The sequence below is a fragment of the Pezoporus occidentalis genome, unplaced genomic scaffold, assembly GCF_034315485.1.
Source record: "Pezoporus occidentalis ecotype Australia unplaced genomic scaffold, CSIRO_AGI_Poc_V1 ctg245, whole genome shotgun sequence".
In the NCBI taxonomy this organism is placed as follows: domain Eukaryota; kingdom Metazoa; phylum Chordata; class Aves; order Psittaciformes; family Psittacidae; genus Pezoporus; species Pezoporus occidentalis.
The window spans coordinates 851532-866567 of NW_026914340.1; the positions used below are offsets into that span (position 1 = coordinate 851532).

At 45.8% G+C, this 15036-nt stretch overlaps 1 protein-coding gene across 2 annotated transcripts in view; it reads right to left on the bottom strand.

Moving 5' to 3' along the window:
- Positions 1–932: 932 nt before the first annotated feature.
- The window catches only part of TRERF1 (transcriptional regulating factor 1), a 100498-nt gene continuing 86394 nt past the window's right edge, over positions 933–15036 (bottom strand). For both annotated transcript variants that reach the window (XM_062622696.1, XM_062622695.1), the window contains 10 exons: positions 13592–13961; positions 12937–12997; positions 11707–11846; positions 10897–11000; positions 9664–9739; positions 4864–4952; positions 3202–3315; positions 2768–2956; positions 2129–2337; positions 933–1489 (listed from right to left, as the gene is read on the bottom strand). In XM_062622696.1, the coding sequence (XP_062478680.1) occupies positions 1168–1489; positions 2129–2337; positions 2768–2956; positions 3202–3315; positions 4864–4952; positions 9664–9739; positions 10897–11000; positions 11707–11846; positions 12937–12997; positions 13592–13961 (1674 nt within the window). In that variant the 3' untranslated portion in view covers positions 933–1167. The remainder of the gene's footprint in view (positions 1490–2128; positions 2338–2767; positions 2957–3201; positions 3316–4863; positions 4953–9663; positions 9740–10896; positions 11001–11706; positions 11847–12936; positions 12998–13591; positions 13962–15036) is intronic.

Sequence of the window (15036 nt, forward strand, 5' to 3'; positions counted from 1 at the left end):
GACACCCAGCATGTAGATCTGAACCTAAGGGAGGAAAAACACTCACGAAACAGCAACATCAACTCACCTTTGCAGTGTGTTTTGCTAAAGAAACAGTGCTTGAATTTGATGTGATGAGGACTAAAAATGGCACAAGAGTAACAGTTCATGCCTACAAGTAATAACTGACAGGCGCTGAAGGCATATGCTCCAATCTCGTCCACGGGCAAGAATGTCTCCCTGTATTTGCCTGGTGAGAGAGCAAGCTCCTGCGCTGCTCAAGCGTATGCTCTCCTAAAACCACCGAGATGGCTATTCAGCAGTGTGATTTATTGTCACAGCAAAATATATTTCCAGTGCAATCTGATTCCCAAGGCAGTGTTCCTGATTCAGTGTTCCCGATTCAGTGTTCCCGTCAGAGGATGCGAACCACAGTACAATCATCTTTCTTCAGTCCTTGAATTAGGTCATTTTAAAATCAGCGGATCAAAACCTCGCTAAAATGGAAGCTCTAAAACGTACAGTGTGACCAATGCTTTTGCAAACTGCCTAACATGTCTGCATTAAGGCAAGACAGAACTGAAAAAGGACTGCGATACTGCAGATGATACAGTCACTCCTGTCATTATTTCACAGTTAAATCAGAATAGTTTTTTTTTCCTCCACCTCCCTTAAAAATGACAGCACAAAGAATGTAATTATCTCCTTAACAGAGATGACATTTAGTCTCTAGAAGATGCTGGAGGTGATCCAGCATAGGCAAAAAAAAAAGAAATGCTCCATCAGAAGTGTGTGAAGATCATTCTTGTAATTGGGGTAAAATGAAACTTGGAAGGAGTTAAAGACTAACGATCCTACCGGGACCATCTGGAGGGAAGTGATAGCAGAACCATGAACTTCTGTAATTAGTGGCCTTGGAAGTTATCAGCAAAATGAGCTCAGATAAAAACACCTTATAAGAATATTTGTACCAATTATTTATTTTTCCTCCAAAACACAAATTAATAGAAAAAAAAAAAGGGGGGGGGGAAGCAGATTTCTTTTTTTTTTTCTTTTCTAGACCTGGATAGAAGGATTATCATTTTCAACAGGTAGTTTACAATCAGTGGGGAATAAACGAGCAGTCCAGGTTTCCTGATTGCTCCATTCAGGGTGTGCTCAGTAGCTGTCTTTATCAAACAACTTTATTTACAACTCGGCCTCATCCTGCAGTAGATCTGCATCTTCATCATCCAACAAAAGGTCAGCATCCATGACTTCATTCTCTTCCATGACGTCACCCAGCTCCTGAACAACATCATCGTCCATGTCACCCACACTTCCAACATGTTTCACCAAACTCATGTGATCCACAGGGACCAAACCATGCCCAACGGGCCCAGTAGTTCTCGCAATAGCGGCTGCCGCTTCTGCGGCCACGGCGGCTTTCTGAGCCTTCTGCCTCTGCTGTTCTTCTTGTTGTCTGTGAGTCTTCATATGAGCATTGCGGCTTTTGATTTTGAAAAACACCCTAAATTTGAAAGGAATAAGAAAAAAAAAAAATCAGATAAAAACGCATTCCTTTTGATGAAGTGAGCCAAAAAAGACTCAACAGCCTATCAGTACATTTGCTTCCTTGTCCTGAAATAGAAATCAGTGAAGTCTGCAATGCCACGGTGAGAATTTCCGGGACAGACTACCAGATTTATACATCCTGACAGTATCAAAATGGCCTACTCCTACTGCCGGAGGTATTTTGTGGCTCGCGCAGTTGCTTCAGTGTCTATGCACATCCTAATTCTCCCTGTGCTTAGTTTCGCAACAGTCCTGCACAACAAAGAAAACACGAAGGGATCCCACATTAGCATGGATAAACTCAAGCACAGAAACAGACAAAAAGTGACCCACTGTCACATGCAAGTGTGTGATGAGGCAGGAAGCTGGACTGTCAAATGCAGACATTCCAGCAGGTAAACAGGTTCAGGAATGTTGGAGTAAATGCTGTAAAGTTTCCAAAACGTCCAGAATGTCATGCTAACCAATCTCTGAGGGTTTTGGTAAGGCAAACCTGTTCTTTTGAGACCATGAGAGCAAAATAAAGGGTTTGCTGCAATACTATTGATCTGGAAAATAAATGGGCAAATGTGATACTGCAGTTCTCTGCACTTACTTGCCACACTCCTTGCAAGGAAAAATCGTCGTTGGGTCGGTCTCCCCGCTTGTTGTGCTGTGGGCAGGTGAACTCTTGATGGAGCAGTACCCGCTCTGCGTACCGCATTTCTGCTTCGTGCCTGCAATGGTGCACCGTGGCTTTGTCACCTGGTTCGTACCCCCGTGAATGCGAGCGTGGCCGTTCAGCGCCTGGCGGGAGCTGAACACCTGACGGAGAGTGGGGTGGGGGAAGAAAGGAAATCAAAACCAAGCAACACCGCGCTGCAGAAAGAGGTATGCTGACTGCAGGACAACCGTACGCCTCTAACACGCACAGTCTACTTGGTCAGTGCTGCTTGCTCTCACCTACATCCCACTAGAGTTAGAGAAACTTAGTCATAATAAAACAAACCAGTGATATGTCCTATTACTGCAGCTGTACAGCAAAAAGGTAACCAGAGCTGTCACCATACAGTATTTCTGGTGATACAACAACTCAGGATTCAGTTTTATATTGCCTGTGGGCTGGGCTTTAAAAGCAGGCAAAATAATTTGTCCAAAGAGATTCAGGAGATATCGCCAGCCAGGAATAGTCTAAAGCCCTGATTTCACTCGCATGCAACCTCTCCCCCTGCTATTAAATGTAACAACCACGTACAGCACCACAGTTTGGCATTTCACAGATGAAGGAGGACGAAGAAAGTGAAAGACTCTGAAGGGCAGGCAGATCTATGGGTCCAACAAGAGGGATAGCTGGTGGATCAGGAGACTTCTGCATCTCCCTTTCTTCCTTTCTGTCTTCTTCAATGTCCTCATCTTCCTCTAACACTTCTTCCTCTCCGCTCGTCTGAAAGTGAGAGTGCGTGTAAGAGATACTGGAAGCATGGTCACAGGCAGACAGTGCTGGATAGGAGGACATAGCACTGGAACAGCATGCTGCTTAACCAAGCCTGCTTCCAGGTTTCAGTACCTTTTCCTCATCCTGAATTCATAACTGTGGAGCAGACCTACATCATCTAGTTCAAACTCCTCCTCAAAACAGGATGAACGCAACAATTATCAGGTGGTATTCTTACATTCTTTTAGACTCACCAGGCACTCCTCTCTCCTTTTCTCTAAGCGTGTTCTGTGTTTCCGTCCCAAACGCAAGATTTTCTTCCAGGTATAGTAGTATTCCACACACTGTGCAACCGTCTTAGACTTAACCTGTAGGTAAGGAATGGCAGAAACAGTCCAATCTCAATGTTCTGCTTTCACTCAACACAATTTTAATATAGAAGCATAGAAACAACTTCATGATCATACAGTCCAACCGTTCCCCCGCACTGCCAAGGCCACCACTGCCCCATGGCACTGAGGCCTCGTCTCCACGCTGTGTGAACACTTGCAGGGACAGTGACTGCAGCCCTGCCCTGGGCAGCCTGTTCCAATGCCTGAGCACCCTCTGGGCAAGGAATTGTTCCTCAGCTCCATCTAAACCTGCCCTGGGGCAGCTTGAGGCCGTTTCCTCTTGTTCTGTCACTTGTTCCTTGGGAGCAGAGCCCAGCCCCTCCTGGCTCCATCCTCCTGGCAGGCACCTGTAGGGAGCCATAAGGTCCCCCCTGAGCCTTCTCTTCTCCACACTGAACCCCCCAGGTCCCTCAGCCCTTCCCCATCACACTTGGGCTCCAGGCCCTGCACCAGCTCCGGTGCCCTTCTCTGGCCCTGCTCCAGCACCTCAATGTCTCTCTTGCAGTGAGGGGCCCAGAGCTGAACACACGATTTGAGGTGCAGCCTCACCAGTGCCCAGTGCAGGGGCACAGTCACTGCCCTGGCCCTGCTGCCACGCTGCTGCTGATACAGGCCAGGATGCTGGAGTTAAAAGGCACTAAGAAGGACATATAATATATAATGCAGGCACTGTGTATGGGAGGTAAACTTGCCTCCAAACACCTAATGTGCAAACATTTGTTTTCCTTCAGATGCCTGAAATCAGGTCAGAACAACAGTAATGTGATGCTGGCTTGCGCAAAACAATGCTTGCCTTTTTTAATAAGCAAGAGTCCTACCTCACCAGTGCCCAGTACAGGGGGAAACCCAATATATTGAGTTGGTCAGTATATTCTAAGAGGCAGGCTTTATTTCTCAAAGATTCAAATGGAGAAAACACCCCCCCCACCCCCCCCCCCCCCCAGTTTGACTACAACAGGAATACTCTTGTACAGTTAAGATTTTTAGTTACTGTTTTCCAGTCAAATTTGTGGTGACTATTTCATCTTCATTTCATTTCTCTGGGATTCTCTAGACTTTAGTCAGGAAATGACTGAGAACATACTTTTGTAGCTCAGAACATGAAAATTAAGCCCAAACATTTCCTTCTTTATTAAGAGGCTTCAGCCTTTTTTGGCACAGAGCTCAATGCCAGTGACTCAGGTACCTTTTAACAGACTGCCAGAGAACAGAGAGATGACAGCAGAACACCATGCTTGTTCCACACGCACAATGCCATCACCTGAGCTTCCAGGTGTGACGATTTGCACATGTAATAACAAGAGGAACAAGTTTGATTTATTTGTTTCTACCTGGTTTTTACTGGTGCTGCAGTTGCAGGCACAGGTACACCGAACGGATTATATTACTCCGATCAGAGTTCTCATAACCATGGCTGGCTCTGTGCCTGCAAGGAGATGGTCTGGCACTGGAGGATAAATGAAGGGGAACAGAATACAGCAAAAAGAAAAAAAAACCCAATTGACTGAACAGAAATAACCTTACCATTTTCTGTACAAATATGAAATCTTTGCTGTAGGTGGACAGTGCCTCTTTGAACAGCCTCCTTTCTTGATGGGTCCATTTGTCAGAGCCTTAAAGAAAAGGGTGAACTCATTATAAATGATAAAAACCCACCATCTTTATGCTGACATAACATCTGAAACAGAAACTGGAAAACCTCAAGCACATGCTGCTACCCAAATACAAGTATGGCTGTACTGACTTAGTCCTCAAGTCCATCTAACCAGTATCTGGTCTCCAGCAGCAGCCACAGGCAGTTGTTGAGGCAACAGTAAGACCAGGGTAAGCAAATATAATGCCTCTCCTAAAATTTTCCTAACCTCTGACCACTTCCAGTGTAGGGGATTTCCCAAGTCTGGTGCAATTTGCTTATTTAGTAATTATCATTGTAAGTGCTGACCCACTCTTCCTTTCAACCGATTGAACTTCTTGCACCCAAACCATCCTTTGCCAAGGAGTTTCACAGACCAAGAAACCCTTTGAACTCTTTGGCTCGTGGCTCCCTGTAGATTCACTGGAGGACCCTTTGTTCTTCAATTGGAAGAGAAAGTAACCTAATTCCAGTCGTCACCTCCATGTTGTCCAGAATTGCGTGACCTCTCTGTAACGGTCATGCAGTCCCCCCATGGCCATTACTGCTGTCCCTCTCCGAACCTCTTCCACTACTAAAGAATGCCTATAGATATGAAGGGAGCAGAATGGTGCATAATACTCAACACAGAAGCAATCCAGACTCACACAGCGGTATCACCGTGTTCTCTATTCTAACATTTGACTTGGGTTTTTTTTTAGCTGCTGTAAAATACAGAGCAGATGCTTTCATAAAACTAGCATTGCAATCCCAAGGTCTCATTCCAATTGAGAAGTACCACCAACAGAGCTCAATTTTATACGTAAAGCTTGTATTGCTTATTGCCATATATGCCACTTTACATTCAACTACATGGAAGCCACCTATTATTTTATTCTCTGCATCGTAACTCTTACAAGGTCCTTTTGCAGCTCTTCACTTGCATGGCTTGATGCAAGACACTTAAATCCTCTGTAACAGAGGTCACAAGTAGATATTGCAGCAGTGTGCAGTACAAAGTGTTTTATGAACATTTAATGGAAGCTGAACATAAAACTTTCCAATATTGTTATTCTGGGTCTGCTTCTCCAGCCTAACTGGCCATGGAAATGTGAAACCAACACTGAGATTGAAATGAATTTGTTCTTCCTCAGTCTTAGTCAAACAGAAGGAACACAAGACTGCTACACTGCATCAAAGCAGTGTCCTGTTGGTACGAGTGGGCAGCATTACGTACATTAAAGGAGGAGATGCAAGAAGCTATAAAGCAGATGCCTTTGAAATGACTTACACCATGAGAAAAGTCTCCTTCGGTCTCTCTGAAAGCTCCTGAAACACGTACAACTTTTATCCAGAGATATCCCTAATATTGCTGTCCAAGTCACCGTTCTCCACAGACATGCTTGCCTCTGCACTGAACTCAATTAACTTGGGCTTGGCACCATGCATGGCACTGAACGCTACAGGTTACGTACGCCTATGCAAAACGCACAGATTTTATTAACTGCAAGTGTTTTGTTTCTCAGTGCCAGCTCCCAGGCTCGCAGTCTCGGAGCAGGTGTCTCACTCCTCCTTCATATGTTCAAAACGACTAAATTAACTTCCCTGCAACCTGTTTTCTGCAGGCTTTCCCAGCACATATTTGTAATTTCCACAGAGATTTACACTAAAGCTCTGTCCAACGTCAGAGAAAGGCACTGGCTTCAAGCCAGTTTTATTTCTTCTGTTACCACCCAAAGATCTTTCTGCTGACACACTGCCTCGCCATCTCTCCCACCCTGAACCACCATCATTCCCTTTCTTACGCAGCTTGCCAGTGATTTGATATTTCATCCCTTTGGGCAGGGGCAAATGCACTGATTCAGTCCAGTGGCCTGCTCTAGTATGCCGAACTAGAACTCCAAGAGGCATAAAACCACCAAAGTAGAGACTTTAGGCTTTGGCAAACCTCTCTAGTCAGTCATGCTCTTCTGCCTCTGCCCCACTCTCCTGAAAAATAAATACTATAGAATCATTTCCATGAACTAATTTTATTGTGCACCCATGGAGGATTCAGGCCTTACAGCGTTTCCCCAATAGCTCTGGTATTAGCAGAGGCCCTTGCAAGATTATGCGGGTTAATTGGAAGTAACCTAATTAATAGAATAAATCCTGTGTAGGAAAAGAAACAGAAGAAAAGCTGTTTTTAACTCTGGTTGCTGGGAAACCACTTTTGCTCTTGTTAGCTTGAAGGAGATATAGAGAACGTGTATAGAGAGAGATCTGCAATGCAGCAACGAAGAATTTTGGACTTTGGAATACGGATGAAATTTGAAAGCTCATCTTTATGTTCAGACATTTATTGTACGCTTTGTTTTACAGGCCCTGTTGTCTTTGCACTGAATCACTGACTACAGATACCTTCTACAAAGCTGGGGGCTTTGGACCCAACCTGTCAGTTCCAAGGGGGCTACACATGCACCCAGGGAGTCACCCTGAGAGGTGGCTCAAATCCATCACATACAGCATACACTGGGTCTGATCCACGCTCGATCCCAGCAGGTATAAGAAGGTTCCAGGCTGCCTGAAGCACATTATTCCAGAGACCTGCAATTCTCTCTGGAGAAATTCCACTCTTCAAATGCAAATACTTCAAGTGTTTGCCACAGTGCTCCTCCTGTATTAGATACATGTTCCCTCTCTCTTCCCTAGAACACCATCCTGACAGATGGCAAAGCTTTAGGACAAAGAGATGAGGGTGTTCTCCCATGAAGCCCTGGGCCAGCATGCCCAGCTCTCTCAGCACACAACAGGAAAGCCTCAAGTTCTACAGTTTGCTTCCCTCACAAGCCCACAGGTTTCATAGGCAACCTATTCGCTTATACCCTCATCCAAGGGCAATGCTAAGGATGAATTTGGATTGATTGTGCTATCAGTTAATGCTCATGAGTCAGTGCCATGCTCTGTTTCTGTGACTTCACCTTTAAACGTGGTGACAAGCGAGAGCTGCAATTTCTGAGTGTGGAGCAGAAAGCCCAAAGAATTAACCCACACAAATGCCACTTGGAGTTACATTAAGCTATTCATGCACCAGATTGCAAGAAATTCCCATATGCTCAGGTGGCTGATTATCAACCACAAATGAACCATTATTCAAGACCTGCTGCATGGTGCTAGAGCGAGGCTGTCAATGCAAGTTCCCATCACATGCTGCATTCAAGAGCATTAGAAAGTAATGCTTTGTCTGGTTATTTTATGGTGCTTAAATCCAGACTGGCGAGATTTTGTTTCATGCTGTGATAAACAGAATCAAACTTCCTTTACTGCTTAAGGAATAGGAATACACTGATATCCACAGGTCTCAGTGCTAGGTAATATGGATCAGCATCATCTCATGTGAAAGATTAAACAAAATAGCCTCTCCTGGCTTCTCCCTCCACCTTCTGAAACTACTTTGAAGGTGCTTCAGTAAAGACTGCTCCTCCTCCTCTGCCACACAGGCAGAAGTGTCTTATCTGCTCTGCTAATTAGATTGCTCACTGAGGATGAGGCTGCCGTGATAGCTCCTCACCTTCCTGCTCTCATGCCCTGGACTGCCTCACACATGATTAGGTGTCATCTCTTCGATGACAAGCGACCCCTGTCAAAGCTCCTGGCTGATGCCCTTCTCCACCCACACCATATTCACCCTTTGGACTACAACAGAGCTATTATCAAAGGCACTAAGCATCTCCCCAAGACAAGACCCAAAACCCAATCTTCACATTCATTCATTCACTCTCATTATCAGCTGCCATCAAACCTGTTTCTGTTCTCGTTCTCAGGCCAAGGGGTTAGATTGTTGCTTTACAAGAGAGTTCTTGTTACCTGGGAGTCTTCCCAGTGAGCTGCTACAGCCAGGAAGCAGCTTGTCTCTATACTTGTTGTCACATAATGACTGGAACTGGAAATGGGTATATTACAATGACCACCAGACTTTTGGCCTGTTTCTTGTTGAGCCTAGAACTGGAGGTAGTCTCGGGTCTCTTATGTAAAACCCTGTTCTGGGTGTCCAAGCAGCAGTTAGCCACTATGAAGCATTAAGCAGTAACATGGAGGGACTTTTCCCACCTATGCTTAGGTGATGTAATGTAAGTCCAATGGCTTAACGTCACCTTGTGTATTCCACAGAGCACTTCTCCTTCATCACCAACACGTAGTTCCTGTTGTGTTTGTTACAGAAGTCACCACCCCAGACCTCTTTCTTTCTGGCTAAATACAGAAATTTGGTACTAAAACACTAGCAAGAGTTACAGCACTGCCTCTTTGGAAGGATGCTCATGATTATCATATTCATTTATTCACCATCACCTCAGAAAAAGAAGGCATGATGGTAGATGTGTATATACCACAAAATGGAGCTCTTCCTGCTAGTAAATGACGATCTACTAATAGCAGCAGTGTTAAAAGGAGTTTTAAAAGAGGGGGAAAAAAGTGACTCAAGGCAGTTTCAAATCTGTAAAACCCCACCCAGCTACATGGGTGCCAAGTTTCTGTACATCATCGGACAGGCAAAACACTTCCAAACCTGCCACAAAGGGCTTCAGAAGTACCACTCAGCACAGTCCACATCACCTCTCTATTAGATGCTGCCACCCCTGTGCGGAGAGTGCAGCGTGATCCCATGCTCCAGTCTGGAATTCCAGCCTTGGACTCTAGATACCAGCAGACAGAGAGAGCACAGGGAAACCTACCAGCGTAGTGGTAATTTGCCAAAGGGTGACACTTCAATCTCACTGGCTTCCTCAACAGCAGCTTCTCAAGAGTAACCTAAATGAAAGAGCAGGGAAAACCAGAATGAACAAATGCAGTCAGCTGTGGCACACAGCTGCATTCAGAAGACTATTTGGTATGAGGCTATGAATTCATTTCCTCCTTTTCTGCCACACAAAAATCGCATCAAATTACTGCAAGGCCCATTAACAATGTACCTCACAGAGCACCTAAAGCACCCCTGTCCTGCCTCAGCACAAATGTAGCCATTACTCAGCAGCTTCCAGCTCTTCCCTCCCTTCTGCTTGCCGCATACGAATATATTTACAGTGCTGATAATTAATACTAACATTTAACGGTTGGTTTGATAGCATTAATATTTATAGCATAAAGGCTTTTAGAGCATCTGTTAGGTCAACATCTGTAAGGAAGGACAGCAAGTGTAGTTAATCCTCCTTTGGATCAGGGAGACAGATGATCTGTGGGTCCCTAAAATATTTCCTCTGACAATGCAGACATCCCCCCCTCCTGTATAGCAAATATCACATCCTGACAGTAAGTTTTGCCTCCTGTCTCAGACCCAGCTAACAAAGCCTAAGGAAACTGGGACACAAGCTAAATCCCACTGTATTAGACAATCCTATGAGATTCGTTCCAGCCCTGTGTTCTGATGCAGCTTGTTTCAAATTGGCTTTCCAGGAAACAGCGCAGGGCCTTGTCTTTCCCTAACGCTGGGCAAAACGCATGGTTTTGCCCTACTTAGTAACATTCCCATCACTAAACTAATGCAAATATCTGAAATGCAGTATTTATATGAGACCTCTGTGCAATGACCTCACAGTTCTGAATAAATAATTAGCTATGACTGCTGCTACAGAAAAGGGTTTTTATAAGGGCTAGGAGAGGACAGGCTAAGCTCTCTGTGACCAAAGAGAAAGCTTGTGAAATCTCAGGGCCTGGAGTAAGTACTGGGACACATTCAAAGCCCCAAGGCTATAAACTAAGTAATCTTATCTATATGAAATATACAGTAAGCCTTCAGAGAGGCACTGCTTTGAAATTTAAATTTATTAGAGAACGAAAGGGAAAAGTCATTCACTGCGAATCAATCAGAAATCTCTTTTTTATATAACCATAGCTAAATCCATTTAATAAAGCATGCTAATTTATCTGCAGAAGAGGATCCTATCTCCCCTTTCAGCTTCTTATCTTACCATAATATCTCCTTTTGCTTCAAAGAGAGAGTGCAAAGCGTATTCTGAGTTAGTTCCTCCACCAGGTAACACACTGGAACAGCTCATATTTAAAAGGTCTTCCACTGCGAGAAACAAGTCAGCATTTTACTGTTAAGACACTAGCCTGTTAGTCAAACACCCAGAGCCAAGGATTCTGCAATGCCACTCAAAAACAACAGAGTTCGGGGCAGCAGCTTTCATACTCTCTCCGCAGCACCTCACCTCCTGCTTTTAGGATCTCTCACTGAGGAGGGGACGTGATGGGACGTGCAGAATGCAGTCCCTGGGATGGGCCAGGCTACTGCAGAGCCAGAGACCTGGCTGTGAGCAGTGGCTTGCCAGGCCACTGGTGCTGCTGTGCCAGAAAGGCTCCAGCCGGGGTGGAGAAACAGAAATGAACCGTGCTGGAAGGAGGAACAATCTCTGCTCAGGACTGGTAGAAGCTGCTGAGCCTGTCACGTTTCCTCTCCGTTACAGTCACAGAGCAGCCCCAGGAGCTGCCCCTCATCTGTGACCTCTGCCCTTAGCAGGCAGTTCAGCACCCAAAACCACCCCAAGACACCACTTCCCCCTTGGCTGCCAGAAAGCACTTCATCCTGACCTCGCTTTAAGTGGCACCATGTCATTTGTTACTCGGAACCTGTAACAGGCAGTTCTGTTCCCTTGCTCTGCATCCTCAGTAAATAATACTCTCTCGAACGTTTTATACAGGGTACACAGGAGAAATCGATGTGAATTTCTTCAGCAGGCACAGGCTGATGTGCTTCTAAAACCAGCAAGTCGTTGTACCTCTTTGTTGGAAGACTTGGTTCTCCAGTTCTGGCCATGGTTTCCAAACCAAAGTAGCCTTGTGCACATCCTTCTCCATTAGCAACCTGTCCTGCAGCTCAGGAATGTCAGCCTGGAATCTGGACCCGATATTGATCCGTCTATAAGGATAAATAAATAAATAAGTATTCAACCACACAGAAGTGCAGAAAAAACACCCCAGAAGTCACACAGAATCACAGAATCATTAGGGTTGGAAAGGACCTTAAGATCATCTAGTTCCAACCCCCCCTGCCGTGGGCAGGGACACCTCCCACCAAACCATGTCACCCAAGGCCTCGTCCAACCTGGCCTTGAACGCTGCCAGGGATGGAGCATTCACAACCTCCCTGGGCAACCCATTCCAGTGCCTCACCACCCTAACAGGAAAGAATTTCCTCCTTAGATCCAACCTAAACTTCCCCTGTTTAAGTTTGAACCCGTCACCCCTTGTCCTGTCACTACAGTCCCTAATGAAGAGTCCCTCCCCAGCATCCCTACAGGCCCCCTTCAGATACTGGAAGGCTGCTATCAGCCTTCACTTTTGTTTCCACCTAAACTTTTATTACACTGGCGTGCCAGGAAGTTGTGTCAGACTGCTTTACGCAATGCTTGACTCTCAGTGGGGTATTCTGAACAGAGACAGAACTGATCTCTTGGGGGAAACTAAGGTTTAAATACATAACTTAAACTGTACCGAGACATCCCACCTTGTGGACAACCCAAGCTAGCCTGTATGCATGCTGACTAGCAAGAAGCTTAGATGCCAGATCAGTACGTCTCATAGAGAACGGCACTCTTCAGCAGAAAGAGACATTACTACGGAAGGGCAAGCCTGTTTGCAGTCTGACCTGGGGAACCTACCAGGTAATGCCTCTCCAAAGCTCCACAGTTAATACCTATCTGTCTATCTAAACAACAGTATTGGATCAGTGTTTGTGTCCTTCACGGCCCTTTCCCACCCATCGCTAACTGCTCTTTCACCTTCAGTGGCTCCCATCAAGCCTCTCCCAGCATCTTTGAGCCACGGCATCTCCATCTCTCACAGCCACTTTGCTTCCAGTGTCCTCAGCCATCATCCAGAGCAACACCCAGCCCAACGTGATTTCAGGCAGTTGAACACTACCTGCCTGGTTCAAAGCACTTAAGCCACATGGTGTAGTCTGGAGCTATCTATAAAGGCAGTGACAAAACCAATATGGCTTTTCTTACGGTTCAACAGTCTGTTCTCCAGGCCCAGGCGTCACAGGAATGACACTTCCATCAATACTATCTGAAACAGAGATTGGTGCTTGAGCTTAAAAGGGTATTCTGGTAGCAACGGTATCACTGCTGACGCTCCGCCAGTGCAGTGGATGCACTGCCACTTCCCCATTCACATCAACATTACTCCGGTCTGTTGCCAAAAATTACCCTTTATCAACATTTAGGCAGAAACTGTCGACGTTTTTAGAGAGGTACCAGAAATATCTCAACTTGTAGCGGTTTCTGCTGCCCTGATCATGTGTGATTAGACACCTTTTTGTTCAGTGCTTCGTAAGAAAATACTTCAAAGGAACCCCACATCTCAAACCAGATCCAGTGGCCCAGCCACTTCAGAAGGCCCAGATGTAACGATAGCCACGGTGGCCCCCTCCTGAGGCACACCACACTGAAAGATCACAGCCTTACTTGCTGGTTAGGCTCCTCTGTTCACTTTAACACCGCCTCTACAAAATCCAAGGCAAAAACCCCAATAAAGACGGGCTTGTCCTGTGAAGTAGCTGTACCAGCCATGCATGTGAGTACACATGAAAGTCACTAATGTGGGAATACCACAAGAGCTGGTATTTACTACGTGCTGCCTCTCTGCAAGCGTAATACTTACTAGACTGACACAGGAGTACCCGTGGAGTAGGTGTCAGTGGCGTAAGGGGCAGCTGAGCATGCGAGGTGCTGTGAGATGATGTGATGACGCTGCTGAAGAGACCTGACCCTTGCCGAACCGGACTGAGCATCGGCGGTGGAGTGTAGGGGGGCAGCTCATGCGTCCGGTCCAGCAGATGGTCCCCGAGGACACGGGGAGAGCGAAGCTGACTCTGGTACAGGGTGGCACCCGAATGGGACATGCTGAAGTTGCAGGAAGGAGGAGGTATGAAGAGAGGTTCGGGTCTGTGCCGATACTTCTTCTTGTCCTGCAATGGTTTGAAGTTTTCTTCCAATTTTACAGCACTTGGATGAGGTTTTTTGCTGATTTCCTACAGGAAAACACGCAGAACTTTAGTATTTAGGCATGCTTAAACGTGGCTTGCACACAGCTCCCTACAGCTCAGGAAATGCTGTTACCACCAGGCACGTATTCACATCAGCCTGGGTCAATACATTATCTAGCGCTACACAGAAACCTCAGGGGAGTGAGGAAAAGCAGGACAAGTCACCCTCCCCTCCCTCAGCAAGCCCTTTGGGTCAGGGTAGGGCTGAGACACAGCCGCACAAGGAGAGGCTGCTTCCAGCTCTTGAAGGTGTAGGAAACAGCTCTCCCAGCCCATGAGTCTCCCACACCCTTCCTCAGCTCCAGCAGAACACCCTGGCCACTTCTAATTGCACTGTCGTACAGCACACGCAGGCTGCGGGGAGTTACTTCATTACCCAGTCACATTGTATTAGAAACTTTAGATGAGATGTTTTCCAATGCATTTGTTTTGTTTGCCTGGGAAGGACACATGAGCTCAGTGAAATTACTGCAGGACTCAGCGGCAGGAAAGGAAGAAAAATGTCATAAATCCAAATGCTTTGCCTCTTATCACTACATTCCCATCAGCCTGAGTACAGTCCAGCTGCAACAAATCTTCAACTTAACTCTCTGCTCTTTCCTTGGAGGGAAAAGGGGAGTAGATGGCCATTTGGGAAACACACACTGTGCCGTGCCTAGGATTCTAGAATATGAACGTTTGAAAAGTCATTTAACAATAAATCCTTAAGAATCTGCAGAAGCAGAATGCACGGGATTTGTGCGAACCTGGAATCTGGATTCCGGGGTGGGTAGGGACGGGACGAAACAGATTCTCAGGCTGTGCTTTAAGAACACAAAGAGCTGGGAGATGAGCACGGTATTAAAGATACTGCTTTTAGGTGTTCCACAGGAGATCCTCTTTAGGATACACTTGGGAAGTGGCAGAAAATTAGCAGACGGTTATTCCACAACGTCTGCTTCATCGGCTAAATCCCACTACTACATAAATTACTGCAGTGTATGTTTAGACAGCATAAATCTTTACGCCATGGGTGATTCTTGAGAATCGCATTCACCCAATAAAAACCATGTTCTAGGAG